The 23686-nt window shown below is 35.7% G+C and overlaps 2 protein-coding genes across 4 annotated transcripts; one reads left to right on the forward strand and one right to left on the reverse strand.

Moving 5' to 3' along the window:
• The first annotated feature begins 878 nt into the window (after positions 1-878).
• On the forward strand, positions 879-13244 carry LOC128990224 (TIP41-like protein). Of its 3 annotated transcripts, none has more exons than XM_054412522.1 (6): positions 879-955; positions 7149-7321; positions 9091-9270; positions 10438-10660; positions 11749-11907; positions 13056-13244. In XM_054412522.1, the coding sequence occupies exons 2-6, from the start codon at positions 7155-7157 to the stop codon at positions 13170-13172; spliced, it is 846 nt and encodes a 281-aa protein (XP_054268497.1). In that variant the 5' UTR covers positions 879-955; positions 7149-7154; the 3' UTR covers positions 13173-13244. The 3 variants fall into 3 exon arrangements, with proteins under 3 accessions (XP_054268497.1, XP_054268496.1, XP_054268498.1); XM_054412521.1 differs by having other exon boundaries at positions 893-1039; XM_054412523.1 differs by lacking the exon at positions 879-955 and adding an exon at positions 1148-1250.
• A 1529-nt stretch (positions 13245-14773) lies between these two features.
• LOC128989451 (odorant receptor 4-like) lies at positions 14774-20764 on the reverse strand. The gene is made up of 5 exons (XM_054411345.1): positions 19959-20764; positions 19260-19359; positions 17584-17691; positions 16253-16405; positions 14774-14939 (listed from the first exon to the last, which is right to left on the reverse strand). Exons 1-5 carry the CDS (start codon positions 20762-20764, stop codon positions 14886-14888), a joined length of 1221 nt encoding a protein of 406 aa, XP_054267320.1. The 3' UTR covers positions 14774-14885.
• Positions 20765-23686: the final 2922 nt, after the last annotated feature.

The following is a 23686-nucleotide window of genomic DNA, read 5'->3' on the forward strand; positions in this document are numbered from 1 at the left end:
CCAAGTGTTGAGCACGAAACGTCGAGGGGGGAGCGTAGGAGAGGTGGGTCATGCGCGGGAGAGGGAGAAGGGGAGCGGCGGGAGAGGTGTAGGCATGAGGGGGGGGGGGTGTGCGTGAGAGAGCGCAGCCATGGAGAGTACAGAAAGTAGCGCCTTGGTACCGCGAAACATATGGTTACTGCTCAAGCACCTGCCAGTCTGTCTGATGAGAAGGTGGATATATCCGCTTCCCGCTCGGAACATAAAAACCATAAGCTGACATATCCGTTACCCATCCTTTATTGCTAAAAACTTAGGTGAATATTTCAGTTCAGTCACTCGTACGGGAAGTTATCTTTGAACAATTAAATTCACTTTTCTACTGGATCTATTTTGTTTAATAATGTGTCTTTGGAAGACATAAAACTGTTAGAGTTGCTTTTCCATTTGATGTGTGTTTTATAGTGGTTAGTTTAAAGCCCCGTTCACACGGGGCGAGTTTACAAGCTACACGCCGGCTTTTTTACACGCAGCTAGTAAAATAGCTCAGTGTGAACGACACTCGCTCAAAAGCTGCTTGTAAAAAAGCTCTGGAAAAAGTTGACGCTGCCGCTACTTTACACGCCAACTCGCCAGCTTCTTACACGCTGGCGTGTAGCTTGTAAACTCGCCCCGTGTGAACGGGCCTTAATAGTATAAATATAAAAGTTATGAAGCGGTAAAACCTGTCTATTCATTTTGAATCACCCGGTAGATTATTGATAATTATGTTGAAGATATATAATCAATGGTAGTACTTGAAGGCGGCCGTGAAAAGCTCTATGGTGGAATGTTGGAATTAAACTAAACACAAGACTTTCTAAAAAAAAGTAAAAACAAAACGTCAAAAATTTAGAAAACAAGATCGATCTAACTACTTGACTTGACTTTTAAAGAAATACAGCAATAAGATTTGTGATTTGATTTGCTTTAGCCGGTTAGTATTTCAAATTGTAATAGTTGTGTTTTAACTATATAAAATATTTGCATAGTATTAACTGGAGACTAGCTGAAAAAGGAGGTGAGCTTTGTTTATTATTACTTTTGGACTAACCTAACAACCCAATTTTCAGTGTTTTCCAGTCCAGTCACAGCCAATTAATTGTTTTGATTTATGGTTTAAGTTATTTAAACATTCCTAAAACAATCTTCAAGAGGTTCATGAATGATAGTACCTGCCCATCTACTTATTTTTAAGCATACTTATTATTTGCTTTAATTGGTGATATTAGGTTAGTAGTCCTAAGAACTTACTTTAACCAACAAGTTAATAAGTTAAGCTGGGTCTACTCACAGATACAGTTTCTTAATTGGGCAATGCTAATATCGATTGAAACTATCAATTCGATTAGTAAACCTTCATGCGATTTTTTCACCATCAGCAAGTTTGGTTGGTTAGGTTAGGCCTATGTTATGATAGTTTAATTTTATAAGGTAGGCTTTAATATATATGGTAGGCTTAAGTCAAAATGTCTACCTGACAAATTGTTTTGGTAATTTTTTAGAACGCTTGTGCAACTTACGGTTAGGACCTTTTGCTATGGACTAAGTTAGGCCATTATGTTATTTCTTCAATAACTTATGTCACTACCTACCTGGATAGCCTATGTGCTGCTAAAGCTATGGTTCAAGATTCAAGATTCAAGATTCAAGATTCAAGATTTATTTCGGCCATTAAGTTGATTACAATAGGCTTTGTCTTACATAAAATATTAATCTAAAAATAATTTCAGTCTTTCCTGAAAAAAAATAAAACATACAAAATAATAAAATAATCCACTGCAAACCAAACAACAGCACTTCTGTCAAAATCTTCACACAGCAAACCATGCAAAATATAATTGTCAAACAAACATACCTTTCAGTAGACGTACATGACATGACTTAATAAGTATTTAAGTTTTGTGCAGCCTTCATGGCATAAAAAAATTCATCAAATTTGTAATATGGGTTCAACTCAAGCCAATTTTTCACAATGGATACAAATTTTGATCTCCTCTGGGAACGGACAATACCAGGGAGGGCATTGAAAAACCTAATAGGTACCTGTAACAGGAAAACAGTTTTGTGATTTACTTAATCTATTACTACTCATATGTACATTTGAACGATTTCTGGTCATGTAAGAGTGAACATCCTTATTATATACAAGATCAGCCTCCATATCTTTCATTGCTATCAAACATTGATATATGTACACATTGACCACAGTCATGATCCGAAGTTCGCTAAATACAGGTTTATGGTGCTCTATAAAATGAGTCTGACACATGACTCGAATCGCTCTTTTCTGAAGTAACAACACTTTCTTAGCATGTGGGGAGTGACCCCAGAGCCGCGTACCGTAGACAACGTGTGCCTGAAAGAAAGAGAAAAAAGCCAGCCTCAAGAAATGAAATGGCAATTCATGAGATAGGTTTCTTAAAAGGAAAATCACTCGATTGAGCTTAGCACAGAGGGCGTCAATGTGGTCACTCCACACAAGCTCAGAATCCAGGGTGAAACCCAGAAGCTTTACAGGATCACTGCTGGTAACATTTTTGTTAAGACTAAACATGATTTCCTGAGTCTTATCTTTGTTTAAGGCTAATCTATTTCCAGCAAACCATTCAGATGCTGCATTAACCAATGTGTTTACACAATTTCTAGCTGTGGTAGGGTCAGTGTTCTTAGAGAACAGAGTTGTATCGTCTGCATACAGCAACACATCATTAGAGACATTGTGATAAAGGTCATTCATTGTAACTATAAATAAGAAAGGCCCAAGCACCGAGCCCTGTGGGACCCCATGCTGAACTGCCAGATCTTTTGAGTTCACACCTGCCCATGACACTACTTGAGTCCTATTATTAAGATAGGACTCGATCATTCCAAGCGCACGGGGACCAACCCCATACTTAGGAAGCTTCTGTAGCAATAAGTCATGTGAAACACAATCGAAAGCCCGTGATAAATCACACAGGACAACGGAAGTTGAACATTTTTCCTCAAATGCCTCCAGGATGACCTGCAGAAGGGAGCCCACTGCCGAGACAGTAGATTTGCCCCTCCGAAAACCATGCTGGGCGGGGACCAGGAGCCCGTGCGCTTCAAAATGATCACAGAGCTGACTTAACATGACAGCTTCAAAAATCTTACCAAACACAGGTATCAAGGACACTGGCCTATAGCTAGATAAAACATTTTTGGGACCCTTTTTGTACACAGGTACAGTTCTGGCTGTCTTTAATACATTAGGGAAAATGCCCTGCAAAAGGCAGCAGTTAAACAAGTGGACCAGCAAAGGAGCAAGTATCTTAACAACCCTTTTGATTAGTGAAGTCGACATATCAAAGATGTCCTTACTGTCAGAGGACTTAAAATTATTTACAATATTTACAACATCGGATACATTTATGGTTTTCCATTCAAAACTAGCACTAACCAATGGAATTGAATCACTAAAATTGTAAACATCAGTATTACATGGTATACCGCCAATAATATCATCTACTGACTCAACAAAAAAGTGGTTGAAGTCATCGGCAGTAGCAAAATCAAGCTTGGCAGCTGCTCCCCCTTTGGGCCTACTCTTGCCAATCAGCTTCCATGCCGCCTTGCAGGGATTGGCAGAACTAGCGATGTGGGCTGCAGCGGCTGATTGCTTTGCTTCACGGAGACGGACACGATACTCTCTTCTTAATTCACGAAGGTATGGGAGAACACCCGGTTCACATTTTGAAATGTCATGAACCAGGAGTATATGGCTCTTAAAATCTGCAAGTTCGCTCGTGTACCAGTTTTTGATCCTATTGTTTGATCCCCGAGTATCACGACAAGCCGAATCTACAGTCTTTTGTTTAAGTGGAAAATGTAGATCAAATTCTCTCTTAAATTTTGAGAAAAACTCATCAAAAGCTTCATTTGCTGGGAGAACACACAATTCATTAAACCATTGGGCTGTCTGGTTCGCAATATCGTCACAGAAAGATTTGATACGGTTTTCATCTTTCAAGCCTAACCTAAAGAACACCGTTTTGGGTATAAAATCACTCGTGTCTTTTGGTGGTATACACAAATCTAATTTCAGGAATATATGTTTGTGATCAGCAATTTGATCGTCACTAACCACAACTTGATAATTCCATGAGTCCAGATTGGTGATGAATGAGTCAAGGGATGCATTATTTCTAGTCGGGCTAAGTACGCTACTATAAAACCCAAAACTCCGAAGCAAGTTTAGGAAATCAACTGATTCTCTATTTGACTTTAGCAGATCAATATTGTGGTCAGTACCAATAACCACTGCCAGGCCAAAAGAAATCAAGAAAGTTAAGCAAAGTTCTAATAAGGCAAAAAAACGTTCTACCTGGCCATTCGGGGAGCGATACATGGCAACTACTATTAAGTTAAACTCGTGCAAAAGTACAGCAGAAAACTCACCTTCCAGTTCTTCACAGAAGTCACTTAGATCTATAGCTTCAAAACTTACGCCAGAGTTTACAAATATAGCTGTCCCACCACTAGGATTTGCCCTGCAGAAGTAAGAGGCAAGCTCAAGATCGCTGACCTTATCGTAGTATCCAACTTCTTCTGGAACTAGCCAATGTTCGGATACACACAAGACATCCAAGTTATTCTGATCACATAAAACATCAAGCTCAGCTACTTTATTACGCAGACACTGCACATTACTTAGTAATGTGCAGTGTAACATGTGCAGTGTACCTAGGCCTGTATAAGTTAGGCCTAGGTTGTAACCTAGGCCTAACTTATACAGTCCTAGCCTTTTATCAAATTTCATTTGAGTCTACATTTCATTAACATTGCCAATGTTAAAAAAAACAACAACAAAAAACAGTAGGCTAGCCTAAGTTAAGACAATTAGTTTCTTTCACTGTATTATCCTCCCAGTTTGTTCCTTGGACAGACCTAAGTAGACGTCTAAAGCCGCGTTTAATATACTGGAGTTTCAAACTGTAAAAAGTTGCAAACTTTTACTGCAAACATCAGTTGCAGTCTTATAGCTGTATAACCCTCCGAGCGTCACTCGTCGAAAAATCGACTCACGACACACTTTGTGTAGTGTCACGCGTCGATTTTTCGACACACGAACATCGTTTACGGCGAAGGCTCTATGACTGACTGAATCGGATTGAACTGGATCGAGTTAGGTATCGTTCTTTTTGTTAGATTCTAAGCTTTCTCCAGAGGTCTGTCTCTAAGCGCTTTATGTTCTCCGAGCCGATCGTAATTGTAGCAGACAGCTGACGTTCGGGTTTTAGACAACTTGGTTATTTCACATCGGTGACTTGTGTGGTTTTGTACGTTTATCGTCGTTTTTAGTGGTAAAAATGGACAGTAGTGATATACGTAATGCACTAGAAGATGATATTAGTGATGTTGAAGGACTTATTGACGATCCGGATGAAGTAGGTAGTGATATTGATGTAAATTATCAGCCAGATTCCTAGCTATGGTTAGGCTATGCATTCTTAGCTAAACGCTATGTACTGAAATCTGTTTTTTGCCCATAACTTATTTATCATTTGCAAATCTACTTCCTTATATTATTATATATTTGTAATCCTCATAAAATTTAGAACAAAGTGGCTATTTTCAAATATTTATAGGCCTATAATTTATACAATTTCATTGAGCGCGAACTTATTTTTTTTTCAATTTTTCCAAAATAATTTTTTTTTACCTAAAAAATTTGTTTGAAACAAATATTTCTTATGTTTTGATATTGAAGCCCATGATTTTCCAAACAAAATGGTATATAGAACAGTAGAATTAACATTGTTGTAAGCTTCTCAGATCCGTTTTAATAAAACCTTGCAAATGCGCCAAAAATAGGTGGACATTAAGGCCTAAACTATGGACACTCGGAGGGTTAATCCTTCAATATTTTATATGTGTAAAATTTGTTCTGTGTCATCGGCAACCTTATTTTTTAAGGCAGATGTATTTATTTTTATTAATAAATTCTTTTCTCAAATAAAAGTTTGCAATTTTTATTTTTATGGTTTTGTTTCCATGTTTCATGAAAATGTTTGAAACAATTTCGACCTTGATTATTACTGGTTCCTGGGATCAGTCCTTCCGAGGATGTCAAGTGCGAGGATGTTATTTTAGCCGCAGTGGCGTGTGTCGTGTTGTCAATGCACGCAATTGGTTTTTGTAAAAAAATCACAGCTTGTAAACTAACAATGCTAGACAAAATCTATCGACGGACAGAGCGTAGAGTAAGAATCCCTAGGTTCAGTGGTACCTATCAATATCATCTAAGACGTAGAATTGTTTTGCCACGAATTGATTTTGCTTCCCGATCGACAGAGCCCGCGAGGCGCGAAACTCTAATATGGGTTTATTTATTTTCCCTCCGTTATAGTTGACGTAAATCTGTATATTATGTACAGTTCTACGTAATACATATTATCAGTTCCAAATATAGGCTACCGGTATGTTAGAAAGCAAGTCTGTAGCAAACGACTAAAACAGTTGTTTGGCCACGATCTTACCGTAACTAAACGACTAAAAAAGTCGTTTGGCTGTTCTAGAGTTAAATAACACTGAGTCAAGACACAGGGTGGGTGCGAGTGATTTCGTGAGTGAGACTGGAGGTGGCAGCGTAGGAGATGGCGGAGAAATGTTTCTGTCTCGTGTTTCAACGGCTCATAATGACCGAAACTAGTGTTGCAATTCAAAGAGTTTGCAACTCCCTTTGATCTTTACCGACTTCAAGTGGAAACACAAATTTCTGTTGCAAACACTGAAAAACTGTTTGCAACAGCGAAATGTTTTGTCTAAAAATGTGCGTTTTTAGAGGTGTTTGCAATCTCTGTTTGCAACTCGTGTTTCAAACTCCGGTGTAAACACGGCTTAACTTAAAACATCAAAGTAGGATTAAACGTCTTGAAGCTTTTCTTTGCTTTTCCGTCACAAATCCTGTAAGTAAGTTAACACTTTCCTCATATAACTTAGGCCGTATTCTACTGCAAACTAAAAAAAATATCTAGTGCAAAAGGTGTTAACTTATAACTTATAGGCCTAATCTCCCAGTTACCTTGTATGGTATGACTAACTTGGAATTTTCATAGGAAAAACAAGGTTAAAGTTAAATTAACGTTTGATTTTTTAAATTTCAGGGAATAATGTCTGTGAAGAACTTTATTGATATCACTCGGCTTCCAGTTGACCGAGAAGAGCAGAAATTTGAAGGCTGGACAGTGAAATATGAAAAAAGCCATATTTTAAGCTCAAAATGCACAAATAATGGCTCTTGTGTCAAAGAATCTCCAGAAGAATGCCAGTTTTGCAGGTAACTTATCAAATATGACTCAAGCTTAAGATTAGGCCTAGGCCTAAGTTAATCCATGAAGAAATCTATTAATTTGTTATAGGCTACCTACCAGTGATTGTTTTAACTTTTGACATTTTATGCTCTCCTTTCAGTTTAGAATATCCTAATTGATTTGATTGACTAGTAAATAGACCTAAAAGTTGTGATGTACTCTCTAGTGGTTAGTCCGTGTCACACGATGTAAGGAAGAGAGAGTTTTCGTTATGTCCAAAATGGTGACCAGTGAGTTAACATTAAACTCACTGGCCACCATTTTGGACATAAAGAAAACTCTCTCTTCCTTACTGTAGTTGGAAATGCTGTCAGTGACAGTGACATATTCTAATGTTTTGTGTTCATAGTGTAAAGTTTGTGTTTCCTGTGCTAGTTTGGACTCTTTCCCTTGCAGGTAAGCCTGCTATCCTCTCAAAAAATCCTTATCAACTCATTGGTTGTAATCGGTGACTCATTGGTAGTAGGTGAAGTAAGCAACATTAACTCTACTGTCAGCCCATGAGATGATGGGCCTCCTGTAACATCTTAGTTGTCTCTGTCTAAAGTAACTATGGTTGAATAGATACAACTTCCGAATCGGAGAGGTGTGGAGGGGTAGCGAGCAGTGGGGAGACTGCTGTTGCCGCGTTGTTGCGGACGTAATATGCACGAAGGGTACTTGTCAACAACGCGAACGCACACAACGTTACACTGTGTATTAAGAGTTCCTGCCCTCTGGTCCTCAGCATATACTGTATACATCTGTTGTAAACATCATTATTCATATCATCTTTGTTTTGATGAGTGGGTGGTCGTGTCATCTGATTCGGTGCAGTCTCTCGTGTCTTCGCCCACAGAGTTCTTTTTTGATTTGTACATTGCTTGCCTATGTAAAAACTATAGCTGAGTTGGGCAAACATGCAAAGGATATATTTCCCTTTTTAAAAGAAAAAAGTTACGAATAAACTCAAAATTTCTTGAAATAATATGTGTAAAGCACTAAAATTCTTATTAGGCCTATATTTGGAGTGGAAAAATAATGGAAAAATCTTAAAAAAGATGAGTTAGTTTCATTTTAAAATTTATGTAACACCGTTTTTGTTTTTTAGACATAAACCTTTATTTTGTAATTTTCCTAATTTTATCTTATTTTGTGCGGTAATATCACTATGCCTTAAATCTTTAAACATGTATAAATATTACTATCACTTTTAAATTAAACGGTTACCAAAAAGTATTTACCTTTTTCCCTTATGTATAAATATATGGAATATACTATTCCAACATCAAAATGGAACTGTCGCGGACAGTATACTGTTTTACTCAAAGTAGTCACTGTCATCTATTATAACACTAGAGGAACTGCACATGTGCGAGCGTGGAGATGCGGTACGATATGGCAACAGCACCTGTTGCTATGGAAACCGCGTCAGGCTCTCCTTGCCCTTATTGGTCTGGTAGCCAACCTGGCAGTTCTCCCTCTTACCCAAAAGTCAGATCGCCCCACCACACCGATACGGAAGTTATCTATTCAAGTATAACTTGGATGGTATTTTGTTAATGATCTTTTTATGATTGTGGTCAATCCACTTTTGTATAATTGGGAGTCTATAGTAGGCTATAATTGATTCTATCACAAATCCATCCAACCTTAACTATCTGGCTCTCTTGTCTAGAATTTAAGAAGGAATAGGTTCTGTTTTTGTAATAGAATTAAAATATGATCAAGCATGTAACTTTACTTCAAATTTTAGGTACACTCGTCAGCTCAGCTTGCCACACATGCCGGATATGTTATTTCCAAAAAATGAATTGACACTGCTACACGCGTCAGGTCCTCGTATCTGCTTCAATGCTCTGGATGCCCTCAAGCTTGTCATCACCGGCAAACGTGATATCAAGATTGCATGTTCTGAGGCTTGGAAGGAATCTCGGTAATTATTAATTGTATTGCTGAAGTATTTGAATATTAGGATTAAACCTAGGTACCTTGTTTCTTTCTAATCACAGTGTATTTATTTATTTAGAAATGTATTGCTGAAGTATTTGAATATTATGATTAAACCTAACCTAGGTACCCTGGCTTGTTTAGTGATCTTTCTAATCACAGTGTATTTATTTAGAATATATTGAGTAGGCTATACCAACATTTAGTAAATACATAGGGTAACACTACATTTCCCTTATTGGCAAGTGTCTATTCCAGCTTAGCCTACGCATAGTGACGGTAGTGAGACTTGCACGGACTTTTGTAGTGAGTCGGTGGCTCAGTCGGTAGCGTCGCGGACTTCGGGCCCAAGGCAGCGATGTCGTGGGTTCGGATCCTGGTCACTGCCGATAACATTTTATCAGTACAGTTCACCTTTGTACTGTACCGGCTCACTCCTTGCTTTGCTGTTAACGATCCACGCACGGGCGCTTAGTCTATGTGGACGGGCAAATGCAAGGTTAAATGAGGCCGCCAACCTCTTTAAAAAAAAAAAAAAAAAAAAAAAAAAATAGGATTTACCAGCCTAAAGTAAAAGATTGTTTGTTTTTGTTGGATTCCCAATTTTTGTTTGTTTTTTCTATGTAGCCTATTAGTGCTCGTTTATTTACTCTAGGGTGTTAGGTTAGTATATTTTATAAGTCGTTATGTTTTTTAAGAACTCATATACACTGAATTTGAAATGTAAAGGTCTTAATCTTAAACTTCCTTGGACTCTGTATTAAAAAAAATATTTTCTTTGAAGATTTACCGACCGCCTACTTATCTGATTACCTCAATAGCTTCTGCTTATCAAGTGCCGTTCATTCTTATATAGGCTTAGGGCCTACTATTGTCTGGATTTGTAAATTATCAAAACATTTGACAGATAGAGTTTGTTGGAAAACCAATAACTTAAATGGGGTTTTTATGAAGGAAAGTTATTTATTTATTTTTATAAGTTTTTCAAGGGGTTTCAACATAATTTAAGTAGAGTAAATCATAAAATATTTGTAGAAGTATTATTTTTTTTCTATAAAAATCCAAAGATCAACATCTTTAAGTTGACTCGTACACTAAAGCTTAAAAGTAACAAATCAAAAATGCCTTAAGTTTAAGTAACTTGTTTGTGTAGGCAAGATACGGGATTGACGGAGAAAGAATTACATCCGTTTGACTGGACCTTCAGCACCAACTACAAAGGCAGCCTCTCGGAAGGCTGGTTAGTGGAGCCAACGGAATTAAGGATAGATTTGGAACGGCTCAAACTGAAGGAGCAAATACTCTTTTATCATGAACTTAACCTGTTTGAAGATGAACTGCACGACAATGGTATCACCACACTCAGTGTAAAAATTGTGAGTTGATTTCAACATTTTATATTTTGTCTTGAGTTGGGTGTCAAATGTTATTTATTGTGCACAACAAATTTCTTATTAGGCTATCATTCTTGAGGACCTATCATTAACAATTATAAATTAAGGAAGAAGTGGTACCATCCCTGACTATAGATATATGAAACTTGATAGCAAATCATTGTTCCTTTGAACTATTAAAAATAATGCAGTAAAACACCAATTTCAAAACTACACAATTAATTCAAATACTTCCATTCCAAACTGATTCGATAAATATTTACAACTTGTATTTTGAACAACAATATATAAGCGGTTCCGTTAATTAATATTGTGTAGATTTAAAATTATTCTTATCTGTTCAAATGTAAACAAATCTTGTCCCCATAATGATAAAATTTGAACTTTAAAGGCCACTAGGGCAGAGGCCTGATGGGATTTCTCAAAAGAAAGTTTTTTAGATATAATGAGTCTGTCATTCAGTGAGTGAGTGGTATTTGCCTTTTATAAGTACCTATAGATTGGAGATAGAACCTTCGCTCAATAAGATACAAATGTAAATACATTGTACATGTATCTACAATGGATACTGAATAGTTAGTTTCACTAAGTTAAGTTTCAATATTATAATACAGTGTCGTAGAACCTTGATAAGAAGACCCTCGATAACAAGTCACCCTTGATAACAAGTGTCATTTTCAAATCCCCTCAAAATTATTTTACCCCTAATCACATGTTATTACAAACCTCGATAAGAAGTCAACCTTGATAACAAGTCTTTTTTTCCCCATGGGAGTCTTGTTATCAAGGTTCTACTGTAATACTGAGAATAGCAAAATTTTGGTGACACCTCCTTCAATTAAAATTAAATTCTGAATGAGTAAGTAGACTATTGGCAAAACAGCTTAAAAATGTTTGTGTTTGGCAGAATCTAACTGAAAATGAATCTAAATATTCCAATTTGACGCCTCACTATTGGCAAATTGTCCCTGAACATAATCGGTAGCCTATTTATTACAATTCATAAACATGTGTTTTCTAAATATTTGTCAATCAAAAGAATTTTAAAGATGATGAATTTGCTATTCCAGAGAGTGATGCCATCTGGGTTCTTTGTTCTTCTGAGGTATTTCCTGCGAGTTGACAATGTGATGGTACGAGTCAATGACACCAGGTACTATCACGACTTCACTACAGACTTCATTCTCAGAGAGTTTACCTCACGAGAAGGTCAACTAGCAGAGTTACAGGTGATTAGTTAACACCTAAAGTTAGTGTAGGCTAATATAAAAGAGCTGTACGCATTTTTCAAACTGCACTTGCCCTCGGTCATTCGCAAGAACCACATCTGCTAACTTCTCAATCCGCTTACTTTCTCCAGGTCATCAAGCCCCATACTCATTAACAACACTAAACCACTGACTAAAAGACAACAGTTATGCATACTAAAACGTGTCCGGACACAATGTAGAAAAATAGTTCAGTGTTGGATAAAAATTATGTAACTAAAGTTACATCTATATCTATAAAAGAGGAACTATGTATGTATGTATATATATATATGTATGTATGTATATATGTATCTACCTTAAGTAATACCCAAACATCAATAACACAAATGGTTAATTATATAGCTGGGGCGCTGGATGGATCGCAGAAGGCTGAGGGTGTGCTGTGCTACCTATCCAGCGCAGTCTTAATTCAGTTTTCTTTTTAGTGCATCAATTTATCCAGGCTCTCTCGCTTTTTTCCATTGTAATATTTACGAATTGTCACAAAAAACCTGCTTGCGTATTAAATATAAGTATATAGATTTAACCATTGACAATATGTCCTTTTATTACGATGTACTGACATGTAACTCAATAAATAAATAAATAAATAAATATGGACTCTGAAACCGCTCGACAGATTGTAATGAAACGTTCAGGCATTATAAGCATTATTCAAGGATGGTTTGTGTGAAGTTTGGAGCAGATCGGTCAAAAGGGCTCCGCCCCAGAGAGGTCCAATGTCAAACTTTTGGAACGACAATGTTCACAAATAAATATAATTTAAAAGCAGATGTTTACTTTCACCAACTGTTGGTTTGAATAATCACAACATTCTGTATTAGTCATGATTTGGAATAGTGCCACAATATTTCCACAGAATGCAGCACAGAAAACTATTTTACTTTTAGATAAGTCCAAATACTAAACCCCAATATTGCAGCACACTACACCTGTGCACTCAACAACGTTAAAATTCTCCAATACTGCATTAAATATGTAATCATAAAAAGTAAAAACCTTTATCAAAGTAAAAACCTATATAATTAAACCATGGGTTGAATGTCTTTCAATTGTAAATAAGGCTTCTGAGTTGGGTGTTTTCTGATTAGTGTGTTTTCTTCCAGATCCCTTTGTTGTTGGCAACAGATCCTAATGCAGTTGCTCCTCTTCTGCCTTTGAAGACTTCTTGTTATGAAAAACTGTCCATCCCAAAAGTTGCTGAAGAACCAGTTCCAACATAGCATTAAGTTAAGTGTCTGTGTGCTTATTGTATCATCATATATGTGTAATAAAAATTTATACCATTAAACTAATCACCTAAAACTTCAATTACCAGGCAGTTATCTTCTGGTAGAGTTTAAATGTTACTGAATAATAAATACTTAAGTTAAAAGCAATAGATATTTTTTGTATCAATGTTCAATTTCTAACATCTTAATGTAGTAGGGCCTATTTAGCAACGTCTGCTAGCTGCACTCTGTGCAGTTGTTAGTTACATTATTGCTGTTTTTAGAAGCTATATTTTACATCAATATGCAGTAAAAAAGCACGGTAAAAATCAAACCATCAAATTTTTAGAAAATTGGACCATCAAAAATTAGTTTTGATTGACCTCCTTTTTTACTTTGATTATTTTGAGCAATATTGCAGACTAAGAGATTTTTAATTAGCGAGGTTGGTTTTTGTGTTAAAAGACTTTTAAATAACCATAATTTTTTTTACTGTTGTAGGTAGCCATAATCACTCAATCAATTAATCAATTATTTAAGATGGGGACGCCTCTATATGCGTATTTTAACCCAATTATGAAGAAAGATGAGTGTAGGATGAGTGGCGCGATCTTGTAGTCTTGTTAGTGACTGAGGCCGACATGTTCCTTAGACACAGCTGTTAATTAATATCCCATATTGTCAATGGCAACTAAGGGACCTACAGCGTATAGTGTTACCTTATTGTAATTAACAAATTGGTCTAATTATCAGGATGGTACTGCGGATAGTCGTAGTACTCGCTAGTGCGGACGTTAATCCACACCAGGGTCACATCCACAGTGCATGCCTAAAAATATCCTCAGTTTGTGACCTCAGTAGCTGGATTACAGGACGACACCACCGTCCCAGTCTCCTGCATTAAGTATAATATTCTGCTATATAAATATATTTTTTTGGAAAAAAGAAATTACATTCTGTTTGTTGCATTCCTGGAGGCAATTTTAATCATGGGGAATAAGACTGGGACGGGTGGCGTCGTCCTGTAATCCAGCTACTAGGAGGTCATGAATTGTGGATAATTATAGGGATGCACTGTGGATGCGATGCTACCTGGTGTGGATTAACGTCCGCACGAGTGAGTACTACGACTATCCGCAGTACTATCCTAATAATTAGACCAATTTGTTAATTACGAGGAAAAAATGTGGTTCGGATTCCACAATAAACTGTAGGTCCCTTAGTTGCCATTAGCTGTATGGGCTATTAATTAACAGCTGTGTCTAAGGAACATGTCAGCCTTAGTCACTAACAAGACTACAAGATCGCGCCACTCATCCTTCACTCATATTTGGGTTAAAATACGCACATAGTGGCGTCCCCATCTTAAATAATTGATAATTGATAATTGATAGATTACACACATTTGAAGTGGCCTTGGGTGAATAAATTAAAATATAAATGTGCTGATGAAAGAATCTTTTTTTATTGAGATTAGTGCTCTGTGGGTGCATAACATCGGATTTACTTAATCACGTCGATTAACTAAACCATATACTAGACAGCTTGTAAATGTACCTACCTATTCTTCTTAGTTGCTTTAATAAAACACAGCATCCTGATGTGTACCAGTGTTGCCGTCAAGGATAACACATGCATTGAAGGTCTAATAAGAATATATTTTGTGTTGCAAGTGAATATTGCAAGTTAGTGTTCAATAAATAATGTTTAAGGTGAAATTCCTTCCTATTGGTGCGTAGAAAGTAGAAAGTTCAGGTATGAGTATGCAGCTTGAAGAATCTGTAAAAAAATTAAACTGTCAAACCATTAGAGAGTGTTTTGTAACTAATATTTTTTCCAAAAACACCTCGTTATAGAGATATCCGCCATTTTGTCTTTAATTATGTACGGAAAGTAAAAAATGATACATCTAATAACACACATCTATTTACGGTTATACTGTTAACTCACATGACAGTAAATATACAGGTTGAGGCAGTGAAACGGCACGATTTTGGAAAATCACAAATAATTCATTTAGAAAAAAAGATAGTTGTTTTAACATAAATCCTAAGTAAATGAGTGGAAATTAATGTTTCACCTTAAAAATAATCATCTATATATTAAATTTAATACAGTGCCATATTTATTAATACAGTGTCAGTAAAATGCGTACTTGGTTTTGCACACATTGTTGAATTATGAATTGAAATCAGTACATGACCTTTTTTAACGGCTGCAAAGTTATCTTGGCCATCGTCGATGCTCTTTATTCCAAGTCACTCTGCACTCTGCAGGTGGAATTGTGGCCAATCCCAGGTCTTGGATTGGATTAGATCTATATGACGCCAACACTTCACAATGCATATTCATGGCAAAGATTGAAAGATGAGTGTTGAATTAATGCGAAAATAGTTTTGTTTCTGCATGACTATCATCAGCTTATCCTTTAGCTCAGACCATCTATATCTATATACTTATTTAATACGCAAGCAGGATTTTTGTGACAATTACTTCTCCGAAACTACTGAACCGATTGACATGTTTTTGGTGTCATTGGAAAGAGCGTAACGTGAAGTTGTGCAGGAAACTTTCTTTTTAGGTAAATAATTAGAGAGAGAGGCCCTGGAGCCCTTTAAAGCTTCGTATTTCTCCATAAGATTAACATTGGAAACAAAAATTGTCATGAAACTCCAGCTGTTGTCAGAAATCAAAAGTGAGAAGAAGAGCATAGGTTAATCCTAAACAGTCAATAAGTTTGCTAATATAACAGTTTGCTACAAATATTTGCTGACTTGGTTGGAATTCGTTTTAAAATAACACCTGTAGTACTTAGCAATTGCTCAAATTCGAGCAACAGGGGCACTAGTTTTATTAAAATCCCAATGACCAAGAATAGTTTTGTCCAGTTTCAAGTAACTATATAAAGATTCTGTCTTTTCACAAAATCGGAACTTGTGGCATTTTGATTACCAGACGAGCTCAGTCTCCACTTAGGAAGAAGGATTAGACATTTCCAAATAATCTCTTTAATAATATAGGCATAAACTAACCATCATACCTATAATGAGCGATCTTTATTACAACAAGATGGTTCCAAATTCATATATTACCTGACTGTAAGTTCGCATATCAACGGTGTACAAGCCTCCAGATAGGCATAGAGGTTTCTTACATCTGGTCAAGATGATATACAACATCTGCTTGAAACGTTTTGTTTGATCTGGCCACCCACATCCGTAGAATGCTTCTCTAACTTGGTCATCCTGAAATCATAAATATGTTTTGATAAAACAATGTTGTCCAACGAGCAATGGGAACTCAAAAGAGAAGGAGATAGAGGGATGTGGAGAAGAGAGGAATGAGATGGTAGATGGGGAAGGAACTGTGGAGAATAGAAAATATTGAGGCTCAGCTGGTGGTTAGTCCCAAGAATAGTGATAGTGGAAGAAGACATGTATGTTTGATTATAATATACCCTGTTTGTTATACCATTGACTATTGGACACTGAAGTAGACATCCCATCTATATGGACCAGCTGTCACCAAGTTTTTTACTAAAAAAGAACGTAGTTGTGTGAGCCAGTCACAAAATGCACTAGTGTCAAAAATTATATTTGATACCTTATTTGTTATTTCTGACCAGGTTGATGGGTCATAACAGTGGCTATAGCTCACCATAAGTCATTCTCTAAGTTTGACTTCGTAAAAAAGTTTGTGTACTCAACAGAATTCAGTAATTTAGATCAGCGCAATCTGTAGGTGGCTCACATCAACTATGACAATTTTGATAAAACACCTGGCTACAAATTTAACATGGGGATGGAATGTCTAGGTTATACCTTTCATGCAAGTTTATACCTCTAAATTTACTTTTCAATCTTTCAAAATGTCTAAATTTTCTAGCTGTTAGCGTTTACTGTATGGCACAATTTCACTCAGTTATTACAAAAGTAAAACGCTTTTAAAAGATGTGCTTGTGCAGTTGTTCTTTCGTGGCTAGAGCTTTAGATTCTCATAGTCTTTGCTGAAAAATGAATGTCTGAAAGCTCTCCTCGAGCCAGAAGCTCAAGCTTCGTAAAGACTCAGCAAGAAAAGAATCTAAAACCGCAGTTAGACAGCTCTAGTATTAGCGTTAATTTGCTTAGGGAGTAACTTAGTGCAGTATGAAACGTATATTAGCAGGTAGACAGCTAGCACTGTGTGTAAATACTTGCCCTTTAGTGACTTAGAACATAGCTAGTGCACTATCATGGGCTAGTTGTAATGCGACCTATTAGTACACTATTGCATCTTTTGCTTCTATGGCTCGTTCCCACTATAGTTCGGCCACTTAGAAAGCGACCTCCTCCAGCATTGGTTTAGCATTAGCGCGCAGGTCATTTTCTAAGCGGCCAAACTATAGTCTTCTATTGGTAATTGGCAAACAGCCAGTACAACTAACCTCATTCCTGAGCAGCTGACCAAAAAAGCAGATAAGGAACAGCTGAAGTAACACAGGAGTGATTTCACCAACAGAAGTCACTGTATGCACAGAAATTGCTACTGGCTCCTGTAATCATAAATTGTATCAAAACATGTTCAAGTAGATGACTATGTTCACTGTTTCTGAATTTGCACAAAAAAAAAACTGAGCATGTTTTGAAGCTAGTGAAGTTTTATATGCCTTCTCACTTAGGGATGATACCTTACGTTTATTTTGTAATAATTTCCATTTGTAATTATAATTAATTTTCCAAATAATAAATTTTAGAAAATAAGAGTTAAATTTTAGTAAAAAAAAAAAAAATAGTACTTAACTCTGCAGCCCCATTGATTTTACCAAAATCCAGCACCCCACAAAAAATATAGGTAATAAAAACTTTAATTTTTTATTGGGGGGGGGGGGCTGAATGTTGTTAGCTTATAATCAAAAAATGTCTATAATTGGCCCTGCTAATCTGGTACTCACTACTATAATTTGTTATATATAAAGAAATATTAGAAAATTCACTTTTACAATTCTTTTCACTGTACTAAACTTGGAATAATATAGGTGTGTTTGGGTAGTTAATATAAGCCTGGTGTTTGGGTAGTTACTCTTAATGTTTATGTTGACATTTGTTGAGTTTATTAACCCTGCATCTGGCAAATGACTATTGACTATTCGCTAAAACTAGTTCCTCTACTGGCAAACGTCTAGTCACCAGTCGTTTGAGCATCAATTTCTTTAACTGCTAAGTATCAACAGAAAACATCACTGTGTGTTAGATATTGCTTTATATCATTTTACACAGGAGATTCTGACGTTTATCTTGATATAAAGTTTGTTTAGTTACTGTGATGTAACATAATATTTTACAAGTTGAGAATAAAAACTAGAATGACACAACTGTGTGTTTAGCGGGTAGTGACGTAAAATACTTTTTTAAATTTTTTACATACAAATAATAATACAAATAAAACATTACTTTTTTCATGTAAAGAAGCATTTAATAAAAGCTTTGTATTTCTAAATAGAAAATTTTGTATTTTTACCAAGCCTCTATTTTTGAAAAATGTTACCGGCCCACTTTCGTTTTTTTCTTACACGTAAACAGTTCTACCGATTTTTGTGTGGGATCTGTTAATGGTTAAGATTTGTTCATTGTAATGTCTTATATTTTTTATGGTAGAACACAATTTATACTGCTCTAAAGTAACCTATTTACATTTTACAGTAAAATATGGCCTGCCAGTACAGAGATTTGTAGCTTCCAAATGCAAGGTTAGAAGAAGCAAACAGTCCAGATGAAATTTATTTTCACAAGATAAGGGATTATTTTATAGCAACACTGCAAGGGCTATTGAGATTAGTGTTTGCATCTAGGAATTTGCTGTACTGTAACAGGTCCAATACCAGGCAAATCCATGATCAATTATATTGATGGAATTTGAACCACTTGACCTAACAAGCACTTTGTCTTCGAAAATGATACACATTAAAATATAATCTACTTTACTAAAATATTGTCTGTAATTTTTGCTAACATTTTAACATGTTCGATTATAAAATTTTACGACTTAAATTGTAATTAGTAATAATGTGAAAAATATTGTTGTTGAAATAAATTGGTGTAATGTTTTAAAATATGTTATTACCAGAGTAAGTCTCATTGCATTGAGGCAGAATATGAATGTTGCACATTGCAGATATTCAAAGATTGTGATCTTGAATGCACCGTTTAAAGTTGAGACACATCTGTAAATAAAAATAATCTACCAGTAAATATTAATAACTAGCAGAGTACCCGTCCTTCGTACGGGGTTGGCATATAAGTGTAAAATAATTATTGCAGTTATACTCTCACTTAGCATTTGCAATGGGGCATTATGAATACTTAAAGTAAAACATATTAACAAATAATCATAGAACCAATATGAAATGAAATGAAAAATGTCTTTATTTGAAAGGCGAAGTACTCGTATAGGGCACACACCGCTGCAGGCAAGGAGCGCAGGAGCCGTATGCTATCAGCAGACGCTGCAGCGGTCTGCGCCGTAACTACACGACACTCCTAGTGGTGGGCGCCGGAACATATGCTAACCCCAGCACTGCTGCCGGTCTAAATTCATTATATTTGTCTATAACATTATACCAGCTCCAAGTAAAATGTTACCATCCCAGTTATTAGTTCAGCAGTTTTTGTAAACAAACACAGACACACATATCTGTAGAAACCTCCTCTTTACAATCCAGGAGAGGGATATAGGTATTATTTTCTTCATTTACATATTTATTTTCATTTATTCTGCTTAAAATACAGTATTGAAAAATATACTGGTATACATTAAACTTACTTAATTATCATTTGGTGATGTTGTATACACTCCTTGAGACATTGCTCTTTGTAATATTGAATACTTCTCAGCACAGGGGCCTTCCCTGGTCTTGTTACACGATCTCTTGCAGCCATCACCGAAGCATTACCATCTATCCTTTGAAAAGCAATCACCAACATCTTCATTTCACCTTGAAGGCAAATGATAGCTGAGTAAAGAGAGGTTTGCCAAGAAATGTGGTAGATAACTATGGTCACACAGATTGAAAACTCAAATAAATAGAGAACAAGGTAAAGATATATCGAGTCGATCGTAAATGGATACCAAGGGGACAAAGGGAGTGGTAATCTCCTTTTTGATCCTGTCACGAAAGTCGCTATACCAAAAGCCATCGGACTCAAAAAGAAGAATACTGTGCCCAAAACAGAAGAGATGTTAAAGATCCTCTCGATTCTTTTGATTCTCTTCATCGCTGCATCCTTGGCGGTATGTTGTTCTTGACAAAGTGGCAAGGAATATTGAAACAAGCCTCGGTGCAGCATTGAGAAGAGGTCGGTGATGTGTTTGTTGAAGTAGGCGAACGTGATGGCTACAGAAGTACCGTAGACGATAGCGTTGACATCGTTTGCGATCCGGAAAACCTCTTCTGGCCCGTCGTTCCAATGGATGCATAGAGAAATGATGGCTTGAACTGATGTCATTATCATCAGAGAGGTTCTAATCAGGAACACCCTGTAGTTGGTGGTAGATATTCCAGTCAGTCTGAGGCATACTTGGGACAACTTTGAGGTTGGAACATTCCAACCGTTCGTGTCTTCTGTCATGGTTGATGCAGTATCTACCTGGCTGAAACAATTCCACTATAATATATTACATAATAGGTTATAAATAAATTAATGTAATGATTTGGTATTTCAGCTTTAAAAATCACTTTCAGCAACTCATTTTTTTAAAAGTAAACAATGATTGTAGAAAGGAATAAGGTTCCTTGTGATGCTTTTGTTACTATGATCAGCTGTTTTTAGCGAATTTCCCCATAAGGAAGTAGCTATTAACGTAGGTGGCGCGGTAAGACCTAGGCCCGGGACCAATTAACTTTTTCATTTTGATGACCCCAGAGGCCAAAAACACCAACCGTTCAAAATGTTATAGGCTATATGTATATATATATACTAGCTGTAACTTTACTAGCTGTAACCTTGTAACTTTAATGCTATTGAACATCATAGAACAGAACCATTTTGTTTGTTGTTTTTGTTTATGGGGTAAAATCTGGTTTTTCTCATTTTTGACCCTTAAAACACAAAATTTCTCAATTTACCTCCAAACCATTATAAATAGCTTGGAAAACAAATAACTTAATATAAAGAGTATTTCTACGGTTATTGGTTATAACGAAAACAAAAAAAACTTTAATAAATTTAAAATTTCCATGTTATTATTATGTAGAATATTGTAAAATGTTGTAGTTTGCTTTTTTATGGATACATTAAGATCAAACTTGGCAAATTTATTTATTTTATTCTAAGCTATTAATATTTTACTAAAATACACACTTTATTAGCCTCCCTGTACCAGCAAACCAAGGTACTCGTTAAATCTAATGTTATTTAAATAGATTTATTTAAAAATCAATTCACGTAAGCGGAAATTCCCTTAGTCTGCAGGTTTGCTGCTGCGGGGGTATTTTAACCAGGACTTTTTGGTAAAAGACAGTTTAGTCGAAACTCAGATTGATGCAGTTTCTTAGGCTAAAGACTTAAGCTTGAGCTAGTTTCTCAGGACTAAGCCATCTTAACTACTTTCTTATCTATAATTTTACCTTCCTGACACTGTAATCACTTAGCTATGATAGTAAATTAAATGATAAACTTTTTTGTTGTTGTTTCAATATTTTTCTATTTTATACATATAATCAGAATCCTTATATAATACGTGAAGGCGATTTCTACAAAACACTACTACTCCGTTAATAATGGACAGGTTTTTACAAACGATGTGTCAAAATTAAGTATTTATTGTGTAGACACGCCCTTTCACCAATTCCTGTAATAAAAGTTCTCGGGCTTTGCCCCACAGGCCATCAAAATCCCAATGTATTTCTTGTAAAGAAGACATTTAGACTATTTAACAGACGAATAATTTGTATTAACTACAGAGGTTCATAGTAAACACATATGATACACACAAAAGCGTTTGTTTTCAGAGTGAGTTTGTTTACAGTTTCAATAACTGGATTGGAGTGGGCGTTCGTTTTCAGAGTGAGTTCGTTTTCAGTTTTGATAACTATAGGTGAGTGGTTGATTACATTATTTTTGAGTTGACTCTTTTAAGTAATCGGAAATTATGACTGTTATTCGTTTTGAAATAATGCCTGGAATCCTTATATATAATATGTGAAGGCGATTTCTATGAAACACTACTCCTCCGTTAGTAATGGACGGATTTTTACAAACGACGTGTCAAAATAAAGTATGTTTTGTGTAGACGCCCCCTTTCCCCAATTCATGTAATAAAAGTCCTCAGACTTTGCCCCACAGGCCATCAAAATACCAATGTACGGTATTTCTTATGAAAAAATGCTTTTGTTTACTTACTATAAACAGACGAATAATTTGTATTAATCACAGCTGTATCATAGTAAACACATGATTCACACACGAGCGTTTGTTTTCAAAGCGAGTTCGTTTTCAGTTTCGATAACTGGAGTGGAGTGATTGATTACATTATCTTGGAGTTGACTGTTTTACATAGGAAATTATGACTGTTAGGGTTATTCGTTTTAAAATAACACCTATAATACTTTGCAATTGCTCGAATTCGAGCAACAAGTGCACTAGTACTTTGCAATTGCTCGAATTTGAGCAACATGTGCACTAGTCATATTTAATGAAGGTACAAAAGGCAGTACAGTACATTGTAAAGTTTGTAATCTTATAAACAGCTGTAAAAGTTACAGTTAATTCTTTAACTATTTTAAAAACAGTTTCTTCTCTTTATTCAAGTACATTTAAATCTACAATTCATTATTTAATAGTTCTGTTAAAAAGTTAAAATATGTATGTGAATGCAATAGATATTTTGTAAGTTAACAAGGTTTTAGTGACTAAATTCAACGTTTTTCTGTCGTGGTTCATACAAAAACGATTTTGTTTGCTGACCTATAATTTTGTTAATATGTATGATTAATTAATCTCTAAAACATGACATAAATTAAATTAAAAATGTTCTCTTCAAAATATTTTTATGAAACATATTTGGCGCAATGATAAAAATCAATCAGTAAAGTACCGGTAGCTAATACAACACAATTTAAATAGAAAACTTGTTTGATCTTTACAAAAGAAAGTTTCTTTCTAGCAAACGTTCTTAAGAACTTAATGTTAAAATTAAGTTTATCCATATCTATCAGTATTTTAAAAAATATGAATTAGCTAAACTACACTTACTGTTAAGCGAATTCCTTGGCTACGTGTAAAATGACAGATTATTCCCAATTATTCCATTTCAATAAGGATAAGAATGCTTGTTTGCCGTTACACTGTTGTACATTAATGGCACAGTCAAGGAAATGTCTTAGAACTAAGGTGTTAACTTAGTCAATGCCAAATCTAATATTCTATGTTGTATTGGGGCTTGTAATTTGGCAACTTTATTCAATATTAAAGCTGGCGATCTTGATCAGCTTCGGTTAGTTATTCACTTTCATGTTGGTTTGCGCAATGATGGGATGCAATTATTTCTAT

Source organism: Macrosteles quadrilineatus, unplaced genomic scaffold (assembly GCF_028750875.1).
Source record: "Macrosteles quadrilineatus isolate MER2022 unplaced genomic scaffold, UCM_ALF_1.0 Scaffold_3__2_contigs__length_128488019, whole genome shotgun sequence".
NCBI classification, from domain to species: Eukaryota; Metazoa; Arthropoda; class Insecta; order Hemiptera; family Cicadellidae; genus Macrosteles; species Macrosteles quadrilineatus.

What these genes read in the sequence shown, in the direction of transcription:
- LOC128990224 (XM_054412522.1), top strand. Translation starts at nt 7,155, where the DNA reads ATGTCTGTGAAGAACTTTATTGATATCACTCGGCTTCCAGTTGACCGA. An exon ending in GAAGAATGCCAGTTTTGCAG is followed by an intron (nt 7,322 to 9,090) that starts GTAACTTATCAA and finishes TTCAAATTTTAG; the next exon opens with GTACACTCGTCAGCTCAGCT. An exon ending in CCACACTCAGTGTAAAAATT is followed by an intron (nt 10,661 to 11,748) that starts GTGAGTTGATTT and finishes TTGCTATTCCAG; the next exon opens with AGAGTGATGCCATCTGGGTT.
- LOC128989451 (XM_054411345.1), bottom strand. Translation starts at nt 20,764, where the DNA reads ATGACAGAAGACACGAACGGTTGGAATGTTCCAACCTCAAAGTTGTCC. An exon ending in ATGCAATGAGACTTACTCTG is followed by an intron (nt 17,692 to 19,259) that starts GTAATAACATAT and finishes TTATGATTACAG; the next exon opens with GAGCCAGTAGCAATTTCTGT. An exon ending in GTCAGCTGCTCAGGAATGAG is followed by an intron (nt 16,406 to 17,583) that starts GTTAGTTGTACT and finishes TTATGATTTCAG; the next exon opens with GATGACCAAGTTAGAGAAGC.